The sequence below is a fragment of the Macrobrachium rosenbergii genome, chromosome 12, assembly GCF_040412425.1.
Source record: "Macrobrachium rosenbergii isolate ZJJX-2024 chromosome 12, ASM4041242v1, whole genome shotgun sequence".
Taxonomy (NCBI): Eukaryota; Metazoa; Arthropoda; class Malacostraca; order Decapoda; family Palaemonidae; genus Macrobrachium; species Macrobrachium rosenbergii.
Window position 1 is genome coordinate 27,780,053 of NC_089752.1, and position 21,174 is coordinate 27,801,226.

General features: G+C 39.0%; 1 protein-coding gene across 1 annotated transcript in view; it reads right to left on the reverse strand.

Moving 5' to 3' along the window:
• Positions 1 to 3,566: 3,566 nt before the first annotated feature.
• The window catches only part of LOC136844466 (uncharacterized), a 133,061-nt gene continuing 115,453 nt past the window's right edge, over positions 3,567 to 21,174 (reverse strand). Inside the window, exon 9 of the mRNA XM_067113729.1 lies at positions 3,567 to 4,293. Coding sequence (XP_066969830.1) covers positions 4,181 to 4,293 — 113 coding nt within the window. The 3' untranslated portion in view covers positions 3,567 to 4,180. The remainder of the gene's footprint in view (positions 4,294 to 21,174) is intronic.

Here is a 21,174-nt window from a genome sequence, read left to right on the forward strand (position 1 = left end):
TTGAAAAGCGTTGTAACCTTGGAACGTTGTAAGCCAGACCCGTCGTAAACTGGGGACTGCCTGCACATGTAATTTTTTATCCTGGTACATGTGGGTGGAAGTTATGCGTGGTGCGGTATATCCATAGAGCTTCAGGATGTCGCCATTGTTCTCAAGTGATAGAGAATCTTTGTAGCATTGTCCTTGAGTGGTAGAAAGTCTTTGTTGAGGATTTCTTAAGGCACCAACGTTTCAAGTCGTATGGTTCGTTCTGGTTAGAATGGGCTCATCAGTTGGTATATATAGGGTCCCAGGTAGTAGGTGGAAGGGGAACTGAATTTTAATTGGCTGTTACGGGATAAGTGCCCTTGAGCAAAGCCCTCTTGCTAGGTGTTGATGGTTGCACCCCTCTCCGTGTGTGGGTGTTGGAGACTGGGTGGGTAATTCTGGGAGGGTCACTCATAGAAGATGGAGACGTCTCCAGATTGGTCTGCTAGCTGGGCTTAGGAGAACCTGTGGCTGGCATTCTATGTGCCACCGTCGAGAGGAGGAAAGTTTCTTGTGTGGTATTAAGGCTAGGCCTTAACTCATGAGCTGAGTGAGTGGACCAATCAGGTGGTGCCTCCATCTCGTATGAAAGACCCTCCCAGTACTAACCACCTAGTCTCCAACGTCTGCACGCAGAAAGGGTTACAACTGTCAACATATAGAATATGGCTTTGCTCAGGGGCACTAATCCTCTAACAGCCAATAAAAATTCAACTCTCCTCCCACCTACAACCTGGGACCCTATATATACCAACTGTTGAGCCCATTCTAACCAGAACAAACACATCCCAACTTGAAAATAAGCTGATGATATGGCTTGAAATGTTGGTGCCCTTAGAAAACCTCTATGAAGATCTCTACCACTCAAGGACAATGCTACAAAGATTCTCTACCACTTGAGAACAATGCCGGCATCCTAAAACTCTATGCATATACTACACCATGTTTAACTTCCACCCATGTGTACCAGAATAAAACGTGTATGATTTTTCAGAACTACTGTCTATTCCTTATCCAAACTGTAAATAATTCCACTGATACTGCCATCTTTTTAACAAAACATGCTTACTATTTATCAGTAGTAACCCTTCATTTAAGCATATTTTATTGAATCTGATTGCTGCTACAATGCTGTTCAGTTTAAAATATTCCAGTGAGATCCTGTCTTGGAATGACTCCTTTTGTGTGCGACGCCAGCTTTTTTGCTGGGTGCAGGGAGCCAATGAAAAAACAGGGTCAGTTTGGTGTTCAGAATGTGGGTGCCAATGAAGTTAAGTATACCTTAGTTTTACCAGACCACTGAGCTGATTAACAGCTCTCCTAGGGCTGGCCCGAAGGATTAAACTTATTTTTACGTGGCTAAGAACCAATTGGTTACTTAGCAATGGGACCTACAGCTTATTGTGGAATCCGAACCACATTATAGCGAGAAATGAATTTCTATCACCAGAAATAAATTCCTCTAACTCTTCATCAGCCGGCCAGGGGAATTGAACTCCGCCCCATCGAGCGACAGTCTGAAGCTCAACCGACTCAGCCAGCAAAGGGCTATGTGCCAGAAGAGGGTCAGTTTAGTGTTCAGAACTGGTCTGTTTGGGAGCCAATGAAAATAGGGTCGGTTTAATGTTCAGAATGCTGGCTTCCAGTTGGCTGATTCACCTGAGAGGCCAGGCAAGCTCTGTTCAGGCGGCATTAGCGCTGGGGCTGCTGTCTCATAACGGTGATAGCCACTCGTCTTAGGGTCGTTATTCCAGGGCGCCTTTCCCTTGTAGGATGTGCTCCTTCTCCTGTGGGGGCTTGTCTTCCTGCAGGTGCTTCTACTTGTATTTCTCTTCCTGCTTTATCTCTTTCTTCAGGGCATCTTTCTTGTGCTGGGGGCACCTGTGGTGCTTGTCCTCCTGCAGGTGCACTTAGAGTTGCATTCGGGATACGTCTTATGTGAGTGGGGAGCAGAAATGGCTCCTGGATCATATTCTTTAATAAAATGTGGAAAAAATAAGCATAAAAACAAAAAACAAAGTATATACCCTACACACATGATTGCATTTTTCTTATGGCTTATAAAAATAAAAGATGAAAAAAATACAGTAAAAATATAAATTAGAATGGCATAAAATATAAATAAAAATGGAAGAAGTGTGTATTTTTTAGTCTTCAGTGTAAGCAATACCTCTCTCTCTCTCTCTCTCTCTCTCTCTCTCTCTCTCTCTCTCTCTCTCTCTCTCTCTCTCTCTCTCTCTCTCTGTTACAGTGCAATACTATATGTATCCTTTAATAAAATGAGAATTATCATAAACATAAAAACAGGGAACAAAACAAACTCTAGCAAATCAGAGACTATCTAGCCCTCTTCACTTGTCCAACATTGCATCCCCACCCTCTCCCAGCCAGGGAAACTGCTCCCCAGCTCCACCCACTTTCCAGAACAACCCCCCTCTCTGAGTGAGTTTCTCTACAGAACCTTACTGCCCCTCCTCTCCCATGACTCCCAGTCGTCTGAAAACACCCCACCCCCCACCTTTTAAACTCCTTCATGCCTCCCTCACTCCCCAAAACCTTTTTCAGTCTGTTTATGAGTATAAGCAGTGTTACCAACATATTTCTGAAACCACACAGTATTGCCAACCATTGGAGTGCGGTTTCTTCAAATATTTTGAAATTTATGTATATTATATATCTTTAGGGCCTTGGTCCCTGGTCCAGGTGTGTTGGATGATGTTGCATTCTGGATAATGGTCTTCATTTCTGTAGTCTTGGTATAATTTTATTTCAATTATCATCACTGATATTAATTTTCATATGATTTATAGATCCTTGAAAACTGGAAAACCATCTAGCTTGGTTTTGTAAGACATTTTTAGATTTTGTTAAATACCCTAATTATCCTTAACTTTTGAAGTACATACTATTTCATCCCTTCCTAAAGAAAGATGGCTATCCTAGTCCTACAGTTATCATCCTATTTCTTCAACCTTATTATAACTTACGGTATATATTCAAAACTTTACAACCTCTGACTTTTTTTGGACACCTTGAATCTATCTTTTGATGACCACTACAACTTCTGTAGTGTTTAGTTATCACTGTTGCATTTCTCAGGCATTAGACAGATAGTTGGAAGGTTATGACAGGATAATAGTATATCGTGGGCTATGTTGTGCTATGTATTAATATTTTTTTTTTTTTGTGCTGTAACCATGCTATAGAATGTAACAGTACAATAAGAGAGGGTGGAGACATCAAGTCCTGGCTGTAAGGATTATGTACTGTATACCTACTTGAAGCTTATATCAAGGTACCTGTGTTCTACTTACAGTACTGTACTTATATAGAGGCCAGTGGTAAGAATAACTGGCCATGGTGTAGGGCAGCAGCAAGTTTGAAGGCAAATAGTTGAATATTCACATTTTATGTGTATGCCACTACTCAAAATATAATGTTTATTGTTGGCTGTATAAATTATAATCTGCAAAGAGTAGTAAATGTGATAAGTCATCCTTGTTGTCTTAATTTTGTTCAGGGATAAGTACTGTATTGAGTTTTGGAGTAAAGTCCTTATATTATTTATTGCACATTTACCTTGTGATGTATATTTACTTAATACAATTTCCCAGGTAAAAGCTGCACACTTACACAATGTATATATTATAATATGTTATTGAATTATAGAAGTTTTGTACAGTGGCATCTCATAGTCCAAGTCCAGTAGAAAATAAAAATATTACTGTACATACTTAATGGAATAATCTAGTAAGTGTGCTAGATTTATCAGATGATGAAATGAACAAGCTCGAGTGATGCTTTATTGTCAACCTGAGCACACACTTGAGTCTGGTAGTTAGAATCTATTTTCTGTCTCAAAAAAAACCTGTGCTGTGTAATATTGTGATCATTTTGCAGATATATCTCTGAAGCTGAATAAGTAAATTAATATTTTAAATTGGATAATACAGTAGTTACAAAATACCAGCTAGGACAGACTATAAATTGCTTTATATGGAATTATTGCACACCAAGAGCTGTGTGAGTTAGCCCAAGGATGTTGTGTAGGCTGTGTAAATTGTTACTTTTTGGATTTGTTAATTATTGGGAGAGCATACCCCTGAGCTCTCCATTAAGTTACAGTGCCACTGTATTTATATAGACTGTTATCCTAGAAGTAGTATTCATTATTCTGTTCTCTGTCAGGTGGTGGCTGGGGACTTCTTGAAGTATTAGAAGAGTCACTGCTAAGTTTGGCTCCTAATTTCAGTCGAGGCAGCAGTGCTGCAACAAAAAAAAAAGTATATTTTCAATTATAGGTTACAGAAACAAAATATGTACAGTAAGTTGACTATTTATTATTAAATTAATTGTACAATATTGTTTATGGTTATTATTTTCAAGGAGGATAACCAGATCAATTAAAATTCCTTACTTTCACAAGACAAGATATTTACTACTGCTGTGAACACAAACTGTATACTAATGATTAAATCAATAAATCAGATCATAATTTCCTTTTGTGCAACATTATTAAATTTTTTGAAACCCCCCAAAAAAAACATATATTGGCCAGTGGATAATTCTTTGTAAAAGTACTAAAAGTTAGAAGTCAGTCTGTATGTGAGCCTAATTTTCATTCATATAGTCAGATCTGAAAGAATTTTTTAGTCCCCGCTGGCAAAATCAGGGGCTAAAGTTTTCCCCTCAATTTTTCCATCTGTTTTTCTCCTCATCAGTATGTCTGTTATGACTGCCTTGTCATAGCAATTCCTACTACTGTACATGGTTCAAGGTATTTCAGTTAAATTTGATACACAGGTAGACCATCATACAAAGATTTGTATGGAGAGAGATAGTCCTTTTATTCTTTCTATCTGTCATTGCGCAAAACTCTTTTTTTTAAGGATTTTGCTGAAGGTGAAATTAAGATTGCAAATTCCATGCTAAAATGTAAAATTATGTTGCAAAATTCTGTGAACTTTGTACACATATTCAGTCTTAGCCATAACTATATTAGACATGCATACTTCATTAGTAAGGCCTTTTAGATGAAACCAGGGTTAATGACTGTGCAACCATGACTATGACCCTACTAAAATAGCTGCCGTATGGACAGTACTTTCTGAATGCTTGTTAAGGTTATAGAGTGGAGAAGTATCAGATTCTTAGATAACTGTACGGCATTATTATCAGCTGTTGTGTGAATGAAGATGGACCATCAAGATCTCCATCCTCTTTGTCAATGAATTATATATGATAAGACAAAGAATGGTTGATCTAAAAGCCTTTTTGATGGCAGTGGTGAAAGGAGAGGCTGGGATTCTGGATTTCACCTTTGGGAAAGACATGTGATTTATGTCTGACTTATTTGGCTTTTAATTTCTTGAAAAAGTTATTTGTATGGTGTAATTGCTGCTTCTGCAATATCTTCACTTTCAAGGTGTGATGTTTAATGTACATGTGTTTTTTGGCACTGATTCTTCTTCATCTTAAGTTATAGCGTTTGTTTGAGTCAGTTCCATCAAGTCATTTTCTGTTAATTCAGTTGTAGTAGTACAGTATTAGTTAAATCTTGAATTTTCTCAAAATCTGCATCTTCAAACCCTTACTTACCCACCTTCTCTGCCATAGTCACAATTTTTTTCATTGTACTTATGGCAGCATTTCACGGTAAATCCAGTGACATCATTGACGTATTGCGACCAAAGTGGTTTTTTTTAGGCAGGATAGTTTTCATGGCTTTCTGTGCGATACTTATGGCATTAGCAATTGTTTAAAGTTTTCATCTCCACAGAGTACCAAGTGTAGTGGGCCCCCTTGATCTAGGGTTTGATTAGAGATATTGTGTTTTGGGCCAAGTAGATGACGTGTACACTTTTGGTTTTGAACTTGGGGGATTCTGGGAGACCAGGGCCATTGTCTAGGATCTGTAAGACCTTAAAAGGCAGTCAATTACTGGTGAGGTGTGTACTGTCTTCTGGGACAAAGCAGTGGCGAAACCGTTTTAGGAAGAGTGTCTTGGTAGTCCATGCCTTCTTGTCGAGTATTCAGAAGACTAGCAGCTGGCATTTACCTTTTCTGTTCAGGACCCAGGTATTAGTAGCTTTATAAATCAGGGCTGCTCTGCTGAGAATCTTGATTGTGATAGCACAAAACTGCAGTCAGTCACTCTTTCCTTGTGCTAAAACCTGGTGTTCAATTTGTTTCTTGGCTAGTAAATTTACAGTGTGGCTTTTTTTCCAAAACATCAGTTTCCATGGCATTGAATGCATGCTCTCTGAGCAAAGCGCATAAATCTATACGTAGTTCTATTGTGAACTATAACTTTTAAAAAAATCAGAATTGTTAAGTTGTGTAAGTATTCATGTTATTAAATTAGAAATTATTTAAAGCACAATATTTACAGTATCATCTTTAGTTTCCTTTTACAGTAAACCCCCGTATTCAGCGTTCTCAAGATTCACAGACTCGCTGATTAGCGGATTTCTCTATGGGACATGTATACACATTATTCACAGAAAATTTGCCTATTCGCATTATTTTTCACTGAGAAAAATTCACTACAGTAATTACTTTTTTTCATATTTTGATGACTAAATGCACTTTTTGTGATAAAACTCTTAAAATACTCAGGTATAAGCATTTTTAGACAGTTCTAAGTGTTTTTAGAGGGGTTTTAAGTATTCTCAGATTTTAGCTATTTGTGGGGGGTGTGGTATGCATCCCCTGCGAATGCAGGTGTTTACTGTACCGAGTTTCTAACCTTGTGTGGTAAATTGAGGCTATGTACAGTACTGTACTGTATATGGAATTTTTGGCATGTGTAGCGTACTAAACTTTAAATTTTTTTCACATTTGTAGTGTACACAAGTTGTGTGTGGGCTTAGGTGAATGGCTGCAAAGCTCCAGAAATTGTGCCCTTTACACTGGCTGGTGAACATAACCAAGTTAATCAAATCTGTAGACCCTAACCCTGCAAAATTCAGTTTCTTACATATGTTTTATATCTTTTATATTGCACAAATGCATTTTAAGGTTGTTCCTACACATACACAAACCTTCGGTCTTTACATATGGGATTTACTTTCAGCTCAAGCTGTAACCGGCTGTTTTAACTTAGAACAATGTAGTTATTGGTAGTTGGCTACCGATGGTAGGGGAGGAAGCCCCTCCATCCAGTTGGTACGCACCCACTTTACCTTTTGTCCACAATCTGAGACAAATGTGTCTCTTCTGTTGCCTGCCGTTCGACTTAATTCTTTATAATTCTTCATAATTCTTTTTGTTTTTGAGTACTGTATAAAGTAATTGTTGTTTTGAGATTTTTTGTTTATTTGGAAATACTGGAATCTTAAACATGCTCTACTCTGTTTATATAGTCACTCTTTCTTGTTGTGTAGTTGTTCCTACACAGATATGTTGCATAGTTTTTTATCAACTCATTTTAGCCCGTATAGGCCTTTCTCTTTGATATTCTCTCTAACTTGTTTTGTATTTTGATATAACACAAACCCAACTCTTGTCTGTTTTTAGACGCCTTCTCAGCCTCATTTTATCGAACATCCTTGTTCTACATCACTCTCTGTTTGTTCTGAGTTTTTCCTCTCTGAAACAAGCAGGGTTTTTATTTTGATTATACATTTACTTGGAATGTCATCATGTTGTAGTCTTTCAGATGTTGTAGAGCTTGAGAGGCTTGAGACGGAAGTGGGTTCTCTTGCTACAGTGCATTGTACGAGAGCTTCTGCTTGCCTTCGGGCATGGAATTCCCTCTCCCTTGGCACGAGGAGGAAGCGGAGGTTGATTTTGCAGGATTCTTAGACAAAGTTCTGGCAAGCTGCCTCCAATACCATAGGAGTACCAGTCTATGGTTCCTGTCTACGGTTCTTGCTCCATCTCGGGGAGGGAGTTGTGCGTTCTTACGCTCCCTCCCCCTCCCCTCATTCCTGTTCTGGATGATGAGAAGTCCTGGGACAGTTATTCTGTATGAAGTTTTTCATTGCTGCCTTCAAGAGACGATGGGTAGGCCACGGCTGTGAGGAAGGATACACAGTGGCCGTAAGGAAGACAACACACCATTGGAAGGACAGCCATCGGCCACATATAGATGGCTGTGACCATTTGCCTTGTACAGAATCCTTCATGGCCACACAATCAGCCAGTCGACTTTGGTTTGGGTGTATGGGTGTCATTGCAGTGTGTCGTAGCTTCAAGAGCTACTTCACCCCCCCCCCTGCATTTGATGTTGGTTGTGCAATAGAAGTCAAGCCTTCACCTTCGTCTTTTGTTGTAGGCCACGGATGTATCTTCCCTGGGCGTACCTCCTTTACCGTGCATCTCCCCATAAACGCAGCGCCTGTCCAGGTCGTCTACATCCCCTTCCTTCTGTTGTCCTTCAGGGCACAGCCAAGTGTATCTTCAGTTCCAGAATGAGAGTGCCTAGCGTACTTACGCTTACTCTTCCCCTGCAGTTTCCTTTCAAGAACAATTCCTGGTTGCTGTTTTCATTGATGTCACTCCAGTAATCTGGACATCTAAGCTAAAGATACACTCTCCAAGGAAGGGAGAGTATGTGGCCATGCAAATGTTGCACGCCCATGCTTTAGCTGCATGTTGTATAGCCAAGGAGGAAAGAAGAGGGCCTGGGTAGGCAGAAGTAGGTTTGCCATTGCCACAGGGTTGCAAGACCATGCCAATTTTGGTGTTGCTGGAGTATGCCAAACTTCTTAAGCCGAAGGTTCACTCGCCAAGGAAGAATAAAAAAGTTAAGTATACCTTAGTTTAACCAGACCACTGAGCTGATTAACAACTCTCCTAGGGCTGGCCCAAAGGATTAGATTTATTTTACGTGGCTAATAACCAATTGGTTACCTAGCAATGAGACCTACTTCTTATTGTGGAGTCCGAACCACATTATAACAAGAAATGAATTTCTATCACCAGAAATAAATTCCTCTAATTCTTCATCGGCCGGTTGGAGAATTGAACGCAGGCCCAGCAGAGTGCTAGCTGAGAATGATACCCACCCGTCCAGTGAAGGATTGGTAGGAAGAAGGAGTGCGGCCATGCAGATGTTGCACAGCTGTGTCCTTTCTACAAATGTTGTACAACCGAGAAACAACTCTCTTTGGTTGTTTTCGTTAATGTCATCTCCTTATGCTCTTCCCTGTCTATGGACATAGACTTGGAGCCTCTTCTACTTAGAATGAGTGAGTGTTGAGTATGTGGATGCTTCTTCATCCCTGCACATTCCCGCTCTGGAAAGTTGCCACAGTATGGCACTTCTGGGGCCAGGCCCCCAACCATGCTCAAATGGAGGTTTGGGGAAGAACGGGATCACTCTTCTGAGAACGCTTCTACCTCCACGGTCAGGTGAGGGGCATCGATGGCACTTCTGTGGACGTGTGGGGCACAGCACCTGTCCAAGTTCGTGTGGAATCAGGGCCACGTCTTTGCAATGCCCCCTGCTCACGTTCGTGATATTGCAGCAATCTTCCTGGAATGGTCAATGTCCATTTCCGGTAACAGCTACATCCGAGTGAACAGGATTTTTCTCCCAGACCTTTAAGGCTGTCGTTGCATGAGTTCATCCACGGGGACTTCGACATTCTGCAGTCTTCAAATTGGCTCGAAAGTATGAAACACCTCCCTCTCTGGTTCCCTTAACCTCTCTCAACAACTCAGTTGTAACGTTGACTGGAGTTGTTGGAAGTAATTGTGCCAAATGTTCGAGAATCGTCAGTACCTACCCATTTATGGGGGTTACACAGGGAACCAAGAGTGTTCCAGGTAGAGACGTCATTGAAGTCCTTCGGTCCCTTGGGGACCACACAAGCAATCGAAGGTGTCCCTTTCAAACCCCTTCCCCTCCCGGAAGAGGATGTAGGGTAAGAAGAACAAAGAAGATGCTAAGACAGCTTTCCTCCCCACGTGCGGCCTCTGTTGGGGAATGCCCATAGCCTTAAGCATCATGTGGAAATCGTTACAGTCCAGTTTCCGACGTTGGCGGGACACTGTAGACTGTAGTTAGTCGAACATTAAAACTCTTTAACGAGAGACACGTTTTTATTACTTTGACTCACGAAGGTAGAAACATTGTAAAAGGAATTGGTGAAAGTCAGTCGAAATAACGAATACCACACGAACACATAACCGCTTTAAAAGGTTATGGGGTCCAGGATATGCCCAGAGCGCTAAAAGTGAGTGAATAGTGAAATGAGTTTTGTAAAAGTTAGGGAGAAAACTTTGGAGGAAGTCGAACGAGACACCAAGCGCTATGCGATTACAAGAGTGCCGTTATGCAGCGAGATACATAAAATGGTGGGTGACAACAAGGAAAGAAAAAGACACAAAATTCTGGGTGAATCAAATTATTTCCTTTGGGCAAAGAGAACTAGAGCTGCTTTCACCCAGAAAAGGTGGTGGGAATGTATACAGATCCAGGATATGCTGAAGATCAAGACGACTGGCTGGAACTACAACTTCAAAAGAAATAGCGACTCAGTTATATCACATGAAGAGTAGATAATTTGGATCTGGACGACATCATCGAATGCACCAAAGCAAAAGATGCATGGGAAATTTTGAGAGATATCCACACGAAAATGGATACATTTCAAATAGTTGGTGTGCTGGAAGAACTGTGTAGATGCAGAAAAACTGAAGAAACGTCTATGTAATTAGATTAGCAGAGATGTAAATGCAGCTTTAGGAGAAGAAGTGGCTCAATTTGGAGACTCAGTGATAGTTGTGTTTGTGCTTAGAGGTCTTAAACATATTCCTAAGTATCAAATTTTGATGAAGTCACAGCTCTCAAAAATTGAAGATTTAAATATAAAAAATGTAAAGTCAATACAGTATGTACTGCTTTTCGAGGAGAGGCAAGATAAACCTGAGGCAAGAAAAGAAGCGGAATCTTAAGTCTTTAAAACAAGCTTCAGAAGAAAATCAAGAAAAGAAGATGGAAATTCAAGTGCAAATTACAGAAGAGAAGATGGTGCAAGAGGCTCCAAGAAAGAAGACAAAAGATTTGTTTGCTATGCTTGTAGCCAGCCTAGACATATAGCAAGAAACTGTCCAAAATTTGAAGAAAGAAGTGATAAGGAAGAAAGAAGAGTCAAGGAAGAAAGAAGATACAAGACAGAATACAAAAGAAATAAAAGAAGCAAGAAGAAATTAACAGGGAAGAAAGCACAATATGACAGTGATGAAAAGAGTGGAAGTGAATCCGAAGAAGAGGAGCTAACAGCAAAAGTTGCCAGATCCAAAATAAGTACAAAGGTAATTGTTGCTGTAATTGAAAATGAAAATGAAAAGACAGAAAAAGTGAATGCAATTGTTAACAAGTTATCAGTGAAAGAAGAAAATTCCAGATTAATATGGAACTTGGATTATGGTGTTAGTGATCACATGACACCTCATAAAGACGTACTTGTTGATTTTAAAAGTAGCATCACAGGTAACATAAAGTGGAGTGATGGAAACAAGTCTTCAGCCCTAGGGAGATGAAAAGTGATTATTAAAACGAAAGACCAGTATGGTGCATATGAGTTAATCTTGAAAGAAGTATACTATGCTCCAAATCTAGATAAAAACATAACGTCTGAAAGAAGATTTGATGAAAAGGGTTTCAAGCTAGTTACTTACAAAGGGGTTAAACAAATAAAAGATATGAAAGAAGTATTTCAGAAAGGATACTGGAACGAATCAGCAAAGATGTATCAGTGCAAAGCCAAGAAAATTTTGCAAGGAAATGAAACATGGTTAAAGAAGAATGAAGATATAGGAATCATAGGGAACAGAGCAACAGTAAATTTGTGGCACAAAAGATTTGGACATGTACTAGCCTTGCCCAAAGTTTGTGAAGCAAAGGGAAAACTTGAATACTGCACCACGTGCATAGAAGGTAAGTCCAAAAGGAAGCCAATGCCTGCAAGTGATTCAAGGTGTAGTGGAGTGCTGGAAATAGTACATAGTAATGTTTGTCAGATTCCTGAACCATCATCGAATGGGGGTGGAAGCTTCTACTTTGCTACCTTTTTGGATGACATTCAAGGTACAGTGAACTTGCTACAATGAAGAAGAGTAAAACAACGGAGAAAATCAAAGAGTACAAGGCCAGGGTAGAGAGAAAACACAGAAGACTTTTGCAGTGCCTCCACTTTGATAATGGGAGTGAGTATGTCAGCAAAGAATTCTCGGCTTTTCTTACAGAGAAGTGAATAGAGACAGCTGACAATCCTGTACACTCCTCAGCAAAATGGAAGAGCTGAACGCTTAAACCAGAGTTTACTGGCCATAGCAAGGTGCTTGATGATCGAGTCTGGAGTACCACACAAATTCTGGACTGAACCCCTTCTTCATGCAAATTGCATCAAGAACAGAACAATGTCAGTGGCCATAAATGAAATTCCATTTGAGCTGTGGAATGGGAGAAACCTCAAACGTGACGACTTGAAATTGCTCAGAGTGTTTGGCTGTGAAGCTTGGGCTAAGCTGAGGGAGACTCCAAAGCTAGAAGTTTGTGTGGAAAGGTGTGTCTACATGGGAGTGTGTCCAAACCAAAAGGGATACAAGTTGTGGAGCATCAACAAACAAATCATGATCAATGAATAAATGTCGACTTTAAGATCAAGGAACCAGCTGTGAAAACCACAACAAAGAAGCAAACAGCAACTCTCTTCTCACCCAACTCTGATACTGACAACAACACCGATTGAGAGAACCTTTTCTCTGATGATGAAACCAACAATAGAAACCAGGAAAACAATAAAGGAAATCAAGAAGAAATTCCTGAAAATCAAGAAAACAATCAAAGAAAATCAAGATCATCAAGAAAACCATGATGAGAAACCCAATTTGAGGAGGTCCCAAAGGACGAAGAAACCAAAGTGCCAGTGTTGCAAGGTCAAGATAGATTTCCAGCATTTGCCAAAAGATCCATTGACTGTTGAAAAAGCACTCAATTGTCCTGACATAGACAAGTGGGAAGCTGCCATGCTACAAGAAATGGAAAGATTGGAAAGCATGGACACCTGGAAAATAGTGCCAAGACCAACAGAACACAAGTTAATTGATTGCAAGTGGGTATTCAGAAGGAAATACAGCGAACTTTGTGAGGTAATGATACACAAAGAGAGACTAATGGCCAGAGGGTTCTGCCTAACACCTGGTGTGGACGATCTTGAGACTTAGTGAGAAAATCAAGCATTAGACTGCTATTGGCTTTAGCTGCTGAAAATTTCTTGGTCTGTCAAACACCTTGATGTAAATTCAGCTACCTAACCAGTTGACTCAAGGAAATGATATTTATGGAACAACCAATGGGATGTGAAGCTGCAAACAAAAGAAAACATTTTGTTTGTGAAGTGGAGAAAAGTATCTTTGACTTGCCTCAAAGCAGCAGTAGAAATTTGAATAAAGAAGTGAACGAGAAGCTGACAAAAATGGGCATGATTAGATCTGAATTTGACCGTTGCATCTACTATAATGAAGCAAAAACAACAATTATTGGAGTTCATGTAGATGATTCCATCATTGATGGAAATTCAGAAGATGGGACTTATTTCAAGAAAGAATTCAAGAATCATTATGCTGTAAAAGATCTAGGAGAGGCATCAAATATTCATTCCATTAAATGCACCAGAGAAGATCCATCAACAATTCTGATTCAACAGCGAGACTACATTCGAGAAGTGCTAACAAATCAAAATCTTGCTGAATCAAAAGGGTTGTCAACTCCATTAACCCTAAATTTTAGACAAAAAATTCCCAGAAGATGAAAAATGTAGTGCAACAGAATACATTGGAATCACTGGTAGCTTGTTACACCTAGTAAATTGCACTAGGCCAGACATTGCTTTTGCCACTGGAGCACTGTGCCAGGAAAATCAAGAACCTCACAAACAAGATCTGAAGAATGCAAAGCATCTGCTACGATATCTCAAGAATACTCAGGATTTAGCCATTTTCTACCAGAAAACTCAAGAATGCCTAACAGTATGGATGGATACAGACCATGCAAATTATCATGAAGAAAGAAAATCCATCACTGGATTTGTAATAATTCTAGCAGGTGGACCAATATCATGGAGAATCAGGAAGCAGAGAATAACTAAACTTTCAACAAATGAAGCAGAGTATGTAGCATTTTGTGAAACAACAAGAAAAGTACTGTAGTTTATTTCAGAAAGCTGCTTTGGGAACTTGGATTCAATAATTTTTTCGACAAACCAACAGAAATAAATGTGAACAGTCAGGGTGCCATAGCCTTAGCAAATGACACTCATTGCTCTGAGAGATCAAAGTACACTGACACCCATTGTACTAGAGGAAATCAACCTGAGAAAAATCAGTATCAAGTACATTCCATCAAAGAAGAATTTGGCCGATATCCTTACCATGATCATCTGTGCAGAGAGGACCCAAGAAATAATTACTAAATTGTGACCATGTCTGCTGCAAAAGTGCCCTGGATTTAGACAATACCTTACTTGACACTTGTAACAAATACTGGTTTCATTATTGTCAAATTTGTAAGTTTCTATTTGCCAATTATTTTGCAATGTTAATTTGTAGTTGACTTATTCTACTACTAATACACATTGTTTGCATATTATAACCTTCATTATTTGCTAATTTTTAAGTGCAGCTGTAAACTGTAAATGTTTGATGTCTAATCAAATCCTTTAATTACAGCATTGTATTCTCTTTATTATCTTAATTTTTGTGTACTTACATGTCATTTCATGTTCTTGAATATTTGCATTTACTTAATTAGAATATTTGCATTTACTTAATTAGAACATTTTCTTTGTTGTAAAGTGCCCATATTTGATAATTAGAATATTTTCTTTGTTGTAAAGTGCTCATATTTGATTTCAAGGAGAGGTGTTAAAATCTTAGTCTCAACATATGATTCTCAGTTTTGTCTCCTATAATTTGTTTAATTTTAAATTTACAGCCTGACAGCAGCTAATGCTAAGTTGGTCATCGTGTACCAGAATGTAAACAAAACTCTGCCCGTGTTGGCGAGACACTGTAGATTGTAGTTAGTTGTAAGCTTCTGACCTTTCCCCTAGTATTCACATGACTTATCACCTTGGCTTTGACTAGGGCACATTCGTTCAGGGTACGTCTCCTGATGTATGTCAATGATCAGTTGGCCCTGGCAAGCTCTCATGCGCAGTGCCTCTAGGACAGGACCGACTTCTCGGATTTGGTCACAGTCTGAGAATTACATGGACTTGAGAAGTCCTAACTCTCACCCAAGCAAGAATAAGTATCTGCAAGGCTAACAGATACAGCAGCGAGGTTGTCCTTGTCTCGACGGGCAACCAGCTAGGCAGTTGCAAGCTGTTCTTGGTCACCTGTCGTCACTGGAGAGGCTGGTTCTTCATGGGTGGCTCCTTCATTCCCTTAAATGCAGATTGAAGGAGTCCTGGTCTTCGACAAGGGACTCCCCGTTCTTTCCCTTCGTCTCTCAGAGAAAGAGAAACAGGACTTAGCTTATGGTTAGATAACAGGAATCTCCTTTGGGGTGTCGTTACATGCCCCCCCCCCTCCAGGGATACTTCGGACCTCAAGGCATCGACCAGAATAGCAGTCACCTGCACTTCAATAGGTTAGGTTGGGTTGGGTTAGGTGAGGTTAGGTACTTAACCCAACTTAACCTAGCCTAACCTAACCTGCACTTCAATATCCTGGAACTTCTTAGTTCTTTGAAAGCCTCAGGATCTGAGGATAGGCACTCTGTGGTGCTGATAAGCAATGGTACCATGGTAGTTCCATAGTCAACAAGAAAAGGGGCTAGTGACCTTTCATCTCCGCAATTTGACAGTGCAGGTGCACGGTAGGCAGTAGCACACTCAGCACAGTGGTTAACCAGACACATTCCAGGCAAGGTGGATGTAATGACAGACAAGTTCAGTGACAAAGGTTGGTGTTAGGGACAGTTGGTCTCGGTACCTTGACATTCCAAAAGGATTGTTCAACTTGGAAGATGGCCGAGTTAGATCTTATAATTTGACACACCGAAGCTGTTGTTGTTCTGAACCATGGGCTTAAACAGCCAACAGCCATACCACATTGATAGCGCCCCTTGTCCGATCAGCAAGTTAAGCAACGTTGGGTCTGGTCAGTACTGGAATGGGTGACTGCTTGGGAACACCAGATGCTGATGGCCTCTGTGAGAGGTCTTTCACATCCATGGTACAAGTCTTGAGGCTTTCCCACTGTTCTGTCTGATTCGACGAGTGATCAACAGGGTATGATCTTTCCGAATCAAAGGACCCTGGTGGCTACCAGGTGACTGCAGGACGTCTGCATTTCCTGAGTGCCAACGACTTGTTGTTAGTTCTGGTTTGGCCAAGAAGCAGTGTCCAAGAGCACCATTTCTTTTGACTTCGTGTGATGATCAAACAGGCATACTCCACAGCTGACATGGTGGACAAATTACCTTCAGGGCGGGATTTTACAAGGTCAGGGGGATTGGTCTGCCCCTCGCATTGAGGAAGACCCTGTCACACAGGTGCTAGGGATGGGAATATGGTCACGACAGACCACATTCACCTCCTCTTACCTTCAGGACATTGCCCATAGATCCTTGGATACTTTTTCCTTGGGTTCTGTGGTGGTTGCTCAGCAGTCATGTAGCTCACCCAGCTCCTCTTGAGGGACAGGTGGCATTTCGCCTAAGGTGTATGGCTACAAAAGAGAGGGTGTGTATGAGACTGGCCTACCCCCTTTCTCTTTTATACTCCTAGTGGGCAGAGGGACGGTTAGCAGGCTGTCACATGCTGGATGGGCTTGCATGCAGATGTTCTAGATGACTTTAGTATCCTATTATAATCTAGCTTAATTTGGATTAATAGGTGCAAGTCCTACCCTCTCTCTTGGAAGGAGACTGGCGATGAACAAACCCATTGGTTATCTTCAGCTTTATTGTCCCCGGCACTATGGATTCATCCAAGCCTATTTTCGAATCAGTGATGCTACATTCCATTAATTTGAAAGGATGGCAATTGAGCATCCTGTGATGTTCAACAGATCAGAGGCATGGGTCTCCTTCCTTTGCTCTTAAATGACCAGGAAGAGAGGTCCCAGGTGAGGCTCCCACCAAGAAGTAAGCCCCCCATATGTAAAGACCAAAGGTTTGTATACATGTAGTAACAAATGCCAAGTTTTTAAAGTAATTTGTATTTTTCCTAACATACAAACCTGAGGTTTTATAACAATAGCAAAAGCGAAAGCACTTCACAAATGCAGATAAATGACGACAAAGCAAAAAACGTGAGTGCTAAAAAGACGTGCTAAACTCGGTGAAAATAGGAGGTGCAGTGCTTTAGTTTGGGGAGGACTGCGGCGCATGCGCAATACCTATTGGTTTCCTGTTTATGTTTTCTTGTAGGTCCAAGATCTGCCCACGCAATGGCACAGTCCTCATTTTCTTCGGATGAATTTTTTTTTTTTTTTGTGAATTTCCCCCCAAAATAACTCACGGATGATGCGGAAATCGTGTCATCAGAGCACTTACAGCAAAAAATTTATTGACGCGGTTTTGCGTCATCGAATCACCAGAGGGTTAATATCATTTCAAAGTCATCTTACAACATTACCCTTAAAAATATATGGCTTACAGCTAAGTGTAAAAATTTAAGTTACCCTATATCCAGGAACATCCATTTTCTCTCATACAGTACTGAAGCAGACCCATTATCTTTTTTCAGTAGATAGGGGAGACATTGGTAATTCACAAGCTATGTACCCAAATATTTCAGTATACAATGAAAAAAGTACATTTGATTGATGTTTTGCTGCGTTTGCATTAATATTAATACAGTATTTAAAAATTAGCAAATAATTTTTTTTCATTGTAAAAATGTATTTATTCATGAAAATAACATGAAAATACAGTAATTAGTGAATATTTCTTGATGAAAACATCCATGAATTACCAAATTTCCCTGTAACAAATCAGGAATAAGTTCCATAGAAAAATCCGTGAATCCGTGAAGCCACAAATCCTGGACTGCCTATATTGGCATGTCAGAAACTGACAGAAGTGTTGTGACTATATGTAGTAGGGAAGTGAGCTCTTAAAATCAATGTCTGCATATTTCATATTGACTTTACCCTCAAATTAACCTGCCTAATGTATACCCCTTGTCATTTCAATATCTTTTTGTAGTAAATATATTCCTCCTGGATTTTGTTGCTCTAGTATATTAATCTCTACCGTGTGTATAGTTTTATTTTGCATTCCTTTGTCATTTCACAATTTTTGCATGCAGCTTACTTGTACAGTACTGTATATTTTCTGATAATGCTATTAATGTACAGTATTTACTTGACAATTGTCATGTTCGTAAAATATGCATAAGAAAAAATATGCACAAGAATTGTTAAGCTTTCATGTGAAACATACTAGAAGTGTTATTGAAATTAGTCCAAACATTAGCAAAGAGTTATCAGTTATATTAGCTGAATTTTTATTTTGAATTTCGTACAGCCACCCTATATATTTGTGTGGTGTATATTGATGGTTAATATAACCTAACCTAACCTAACCTAACCTAACCAATAACCACAGCATCATTTAGTTTATTTAATCTTCATGTAGCTCATATAAATTCCATCTTCCAATATCTGTAGTTTTATCCAAAGAAGAATTTAAATTTCATGTGTTGCACAGGGTCATCTTTTCCTCTTTTATTTGATTTTCCTGTTTTTTGTGAAGCCTTTTTGACTCCTGTAGTGTTAAGAATCTTTTGCTGTTTAGATTTCCTTTCTGAGCTAAGAGAGGTTAATCTTAAGTTTGGTGATGTAGAATGAGGCTTGAATATTGAAAAGAGAATTGATTCCCCAGCATCCATGTAAATACCAGTCACATTTCCATGAGGAATCTTTATCCTGATTGGTAGGCTAATATTGTAGACATTTAATTTTGAAGTTTGTGTTACTAATGGTATTGAACTTTACCTCAAGGTGAAAGTCCTAAGTGTAAATGCCTCTTCGTACAAAATCCAAGTTTGTTACCTATGTATGTTAAACTAAAGTTTCCATTCTAATGGTATTATATTTGTCTCTGCAAGTGTAACCATTGCAGGGATGGTAATGCATCATAATTACTCCCTCCTGACGGCATGGAAATCCTGGTATGCGAGAAATTATGGGAAATGCTGGACTGACTGGCAAAGTATCAACTGTTATCGTTGATAAAGATATTGATTTAAATTCTTTATGGCGAATGTCTTCATATTTCATATTATTTACATGGTGAAAATTGAAATAAATATCAGAGTGATGCTCAGTAAGATCAAGTGCATTGCAGTTTGCTTTCCCTTTTGGAGACTTTTGTCTTCTTTCTTTTATTTCTTTATTGTGAGGATTTTTTATGTCATATTCAAAGAACCTCCAATTATCGTTCTGTATTTTTTTAGTTAGTGTTTCAGGTTTGTTTGTTAGATTTATAATATTTTCACTTTTATGTTGTGTTAATTGGTAAAGGTTTGTGCTATGGTTAGTTACAGTATTCCTATTTTCTTGATGTTTGCTACAATGATGTGCTTTCTGTGAGTCTTTAAGTTTATTCTTGTCATACTGTTTGGGCCCTTGGCCTCGTTCTTCTTTAATGAAAGGTGCTTTGCTGTCATCTTTTTTATCACTGTCAGTTTCATCTATCTCTTCCCCACTTGTCATATTTTTCCTGCACTGATTAAATAAACCTTTATGGTTACTGTTAAAAACTAGGTTATCCTTAGAACTCTTTAGATAATATGTCTTTTTATATTCCTTCTCAGAGATTTTACTGTTCTTGGAACAATCATCAAATAACTGTCCTTTTGTAGATAAACAGTTTTCGTGTGTGTTACAAGAAGTTCTGATTTGCATGATGTGGCTGGCATCGAGGCTGTTGTATATATTACCTGTTTATACAGAGTGATTGTTAATATTTATGTGACTGTATGGTATGGATATATGTATGTGGAAAAGTATAAATTCTTGCAGAGCAATATTGGAAAATTTAGACTTATTTATAGATAATTTTTTGTATTAAAAAGTTGTATAGTTAGATTATCATTTTAAATTTTGCTTTTATTGGTGCTTTTTGAAGTGAAATCACAATTTGCAAAATTTTTGTTTGTGAAAATTAATCTACCTGATGGAGCTATTTTAGATAAAGTAAAATTTGCTTTAATTCTGACATGCCATTGATGAGATTATACAGTAATACAAAGGAGGTTGTTAGTACCAGTACTGTACTCATATACATATACATCCTATTGTTATGAGTAACACAGCCAGTGATTTGACAGAGAAGCTGACACAGAATGGAATGTCCATTTGTAATAAAATTTACAGCCATAAAAATTTTGGGTATAGTTAGGGCAGGAGAATGTGTGAGGAAGTATCAAATGAAAATTATGAATTTTAACAATAATGAATTTAGATACTGTACCATTAACCCACATGCATGGTGTTTTAAGGTGATATTCCAGCCTCTCGTAAACATAGAAGCATTAATATACAGTAAATAATTATTATGGTATTATTGTTATTATTCAAAATAATAAACATTAGTCATGAATGTGCAATGTAAGTACAGGGTGTACCCACAGAACAGACTACCATTATATGAAGAGGAGAAAACAAGAAAAAATAACAAATTATCAACAAAGCTAACTCAAGTATAAACAGGTGCTAGACATACTGAATGTGATCTCAGAATTAAAGAATACTGTAGTGCTAAATCCTCTTAAATTCATTAGCTTTACCATCAATAAGGCTACCAGGAACAAATCCAAAGTTTTATAGTACAGTACTGTAATACCAATAGTACTTGGCAAGCTACGTGACTACATGGTACCCCAACAGACTGTGGGTGCTGGTGCTGTCCAAAGTAAAAAGCACACACTACCTGGGGAAAAGCTACTTAGTGAACTAATGAGAACACTGGTTTTTGGACTCGGGGTACTAAATGCTTGTGCTAATGAAACATCCCTGTTGAAATAGAATTTATGGAAAGTGACTGAACAGGATATAATTTTGCTGTGGTCTGAATCTTAATAACCATGGTCTGGAAAAAGGAAACCACCTTTTTGAGCAGTCTTGCCTGAAAATATAGCTCACCAGAGACTGTTCGTCTTTGAGACATAACACTAT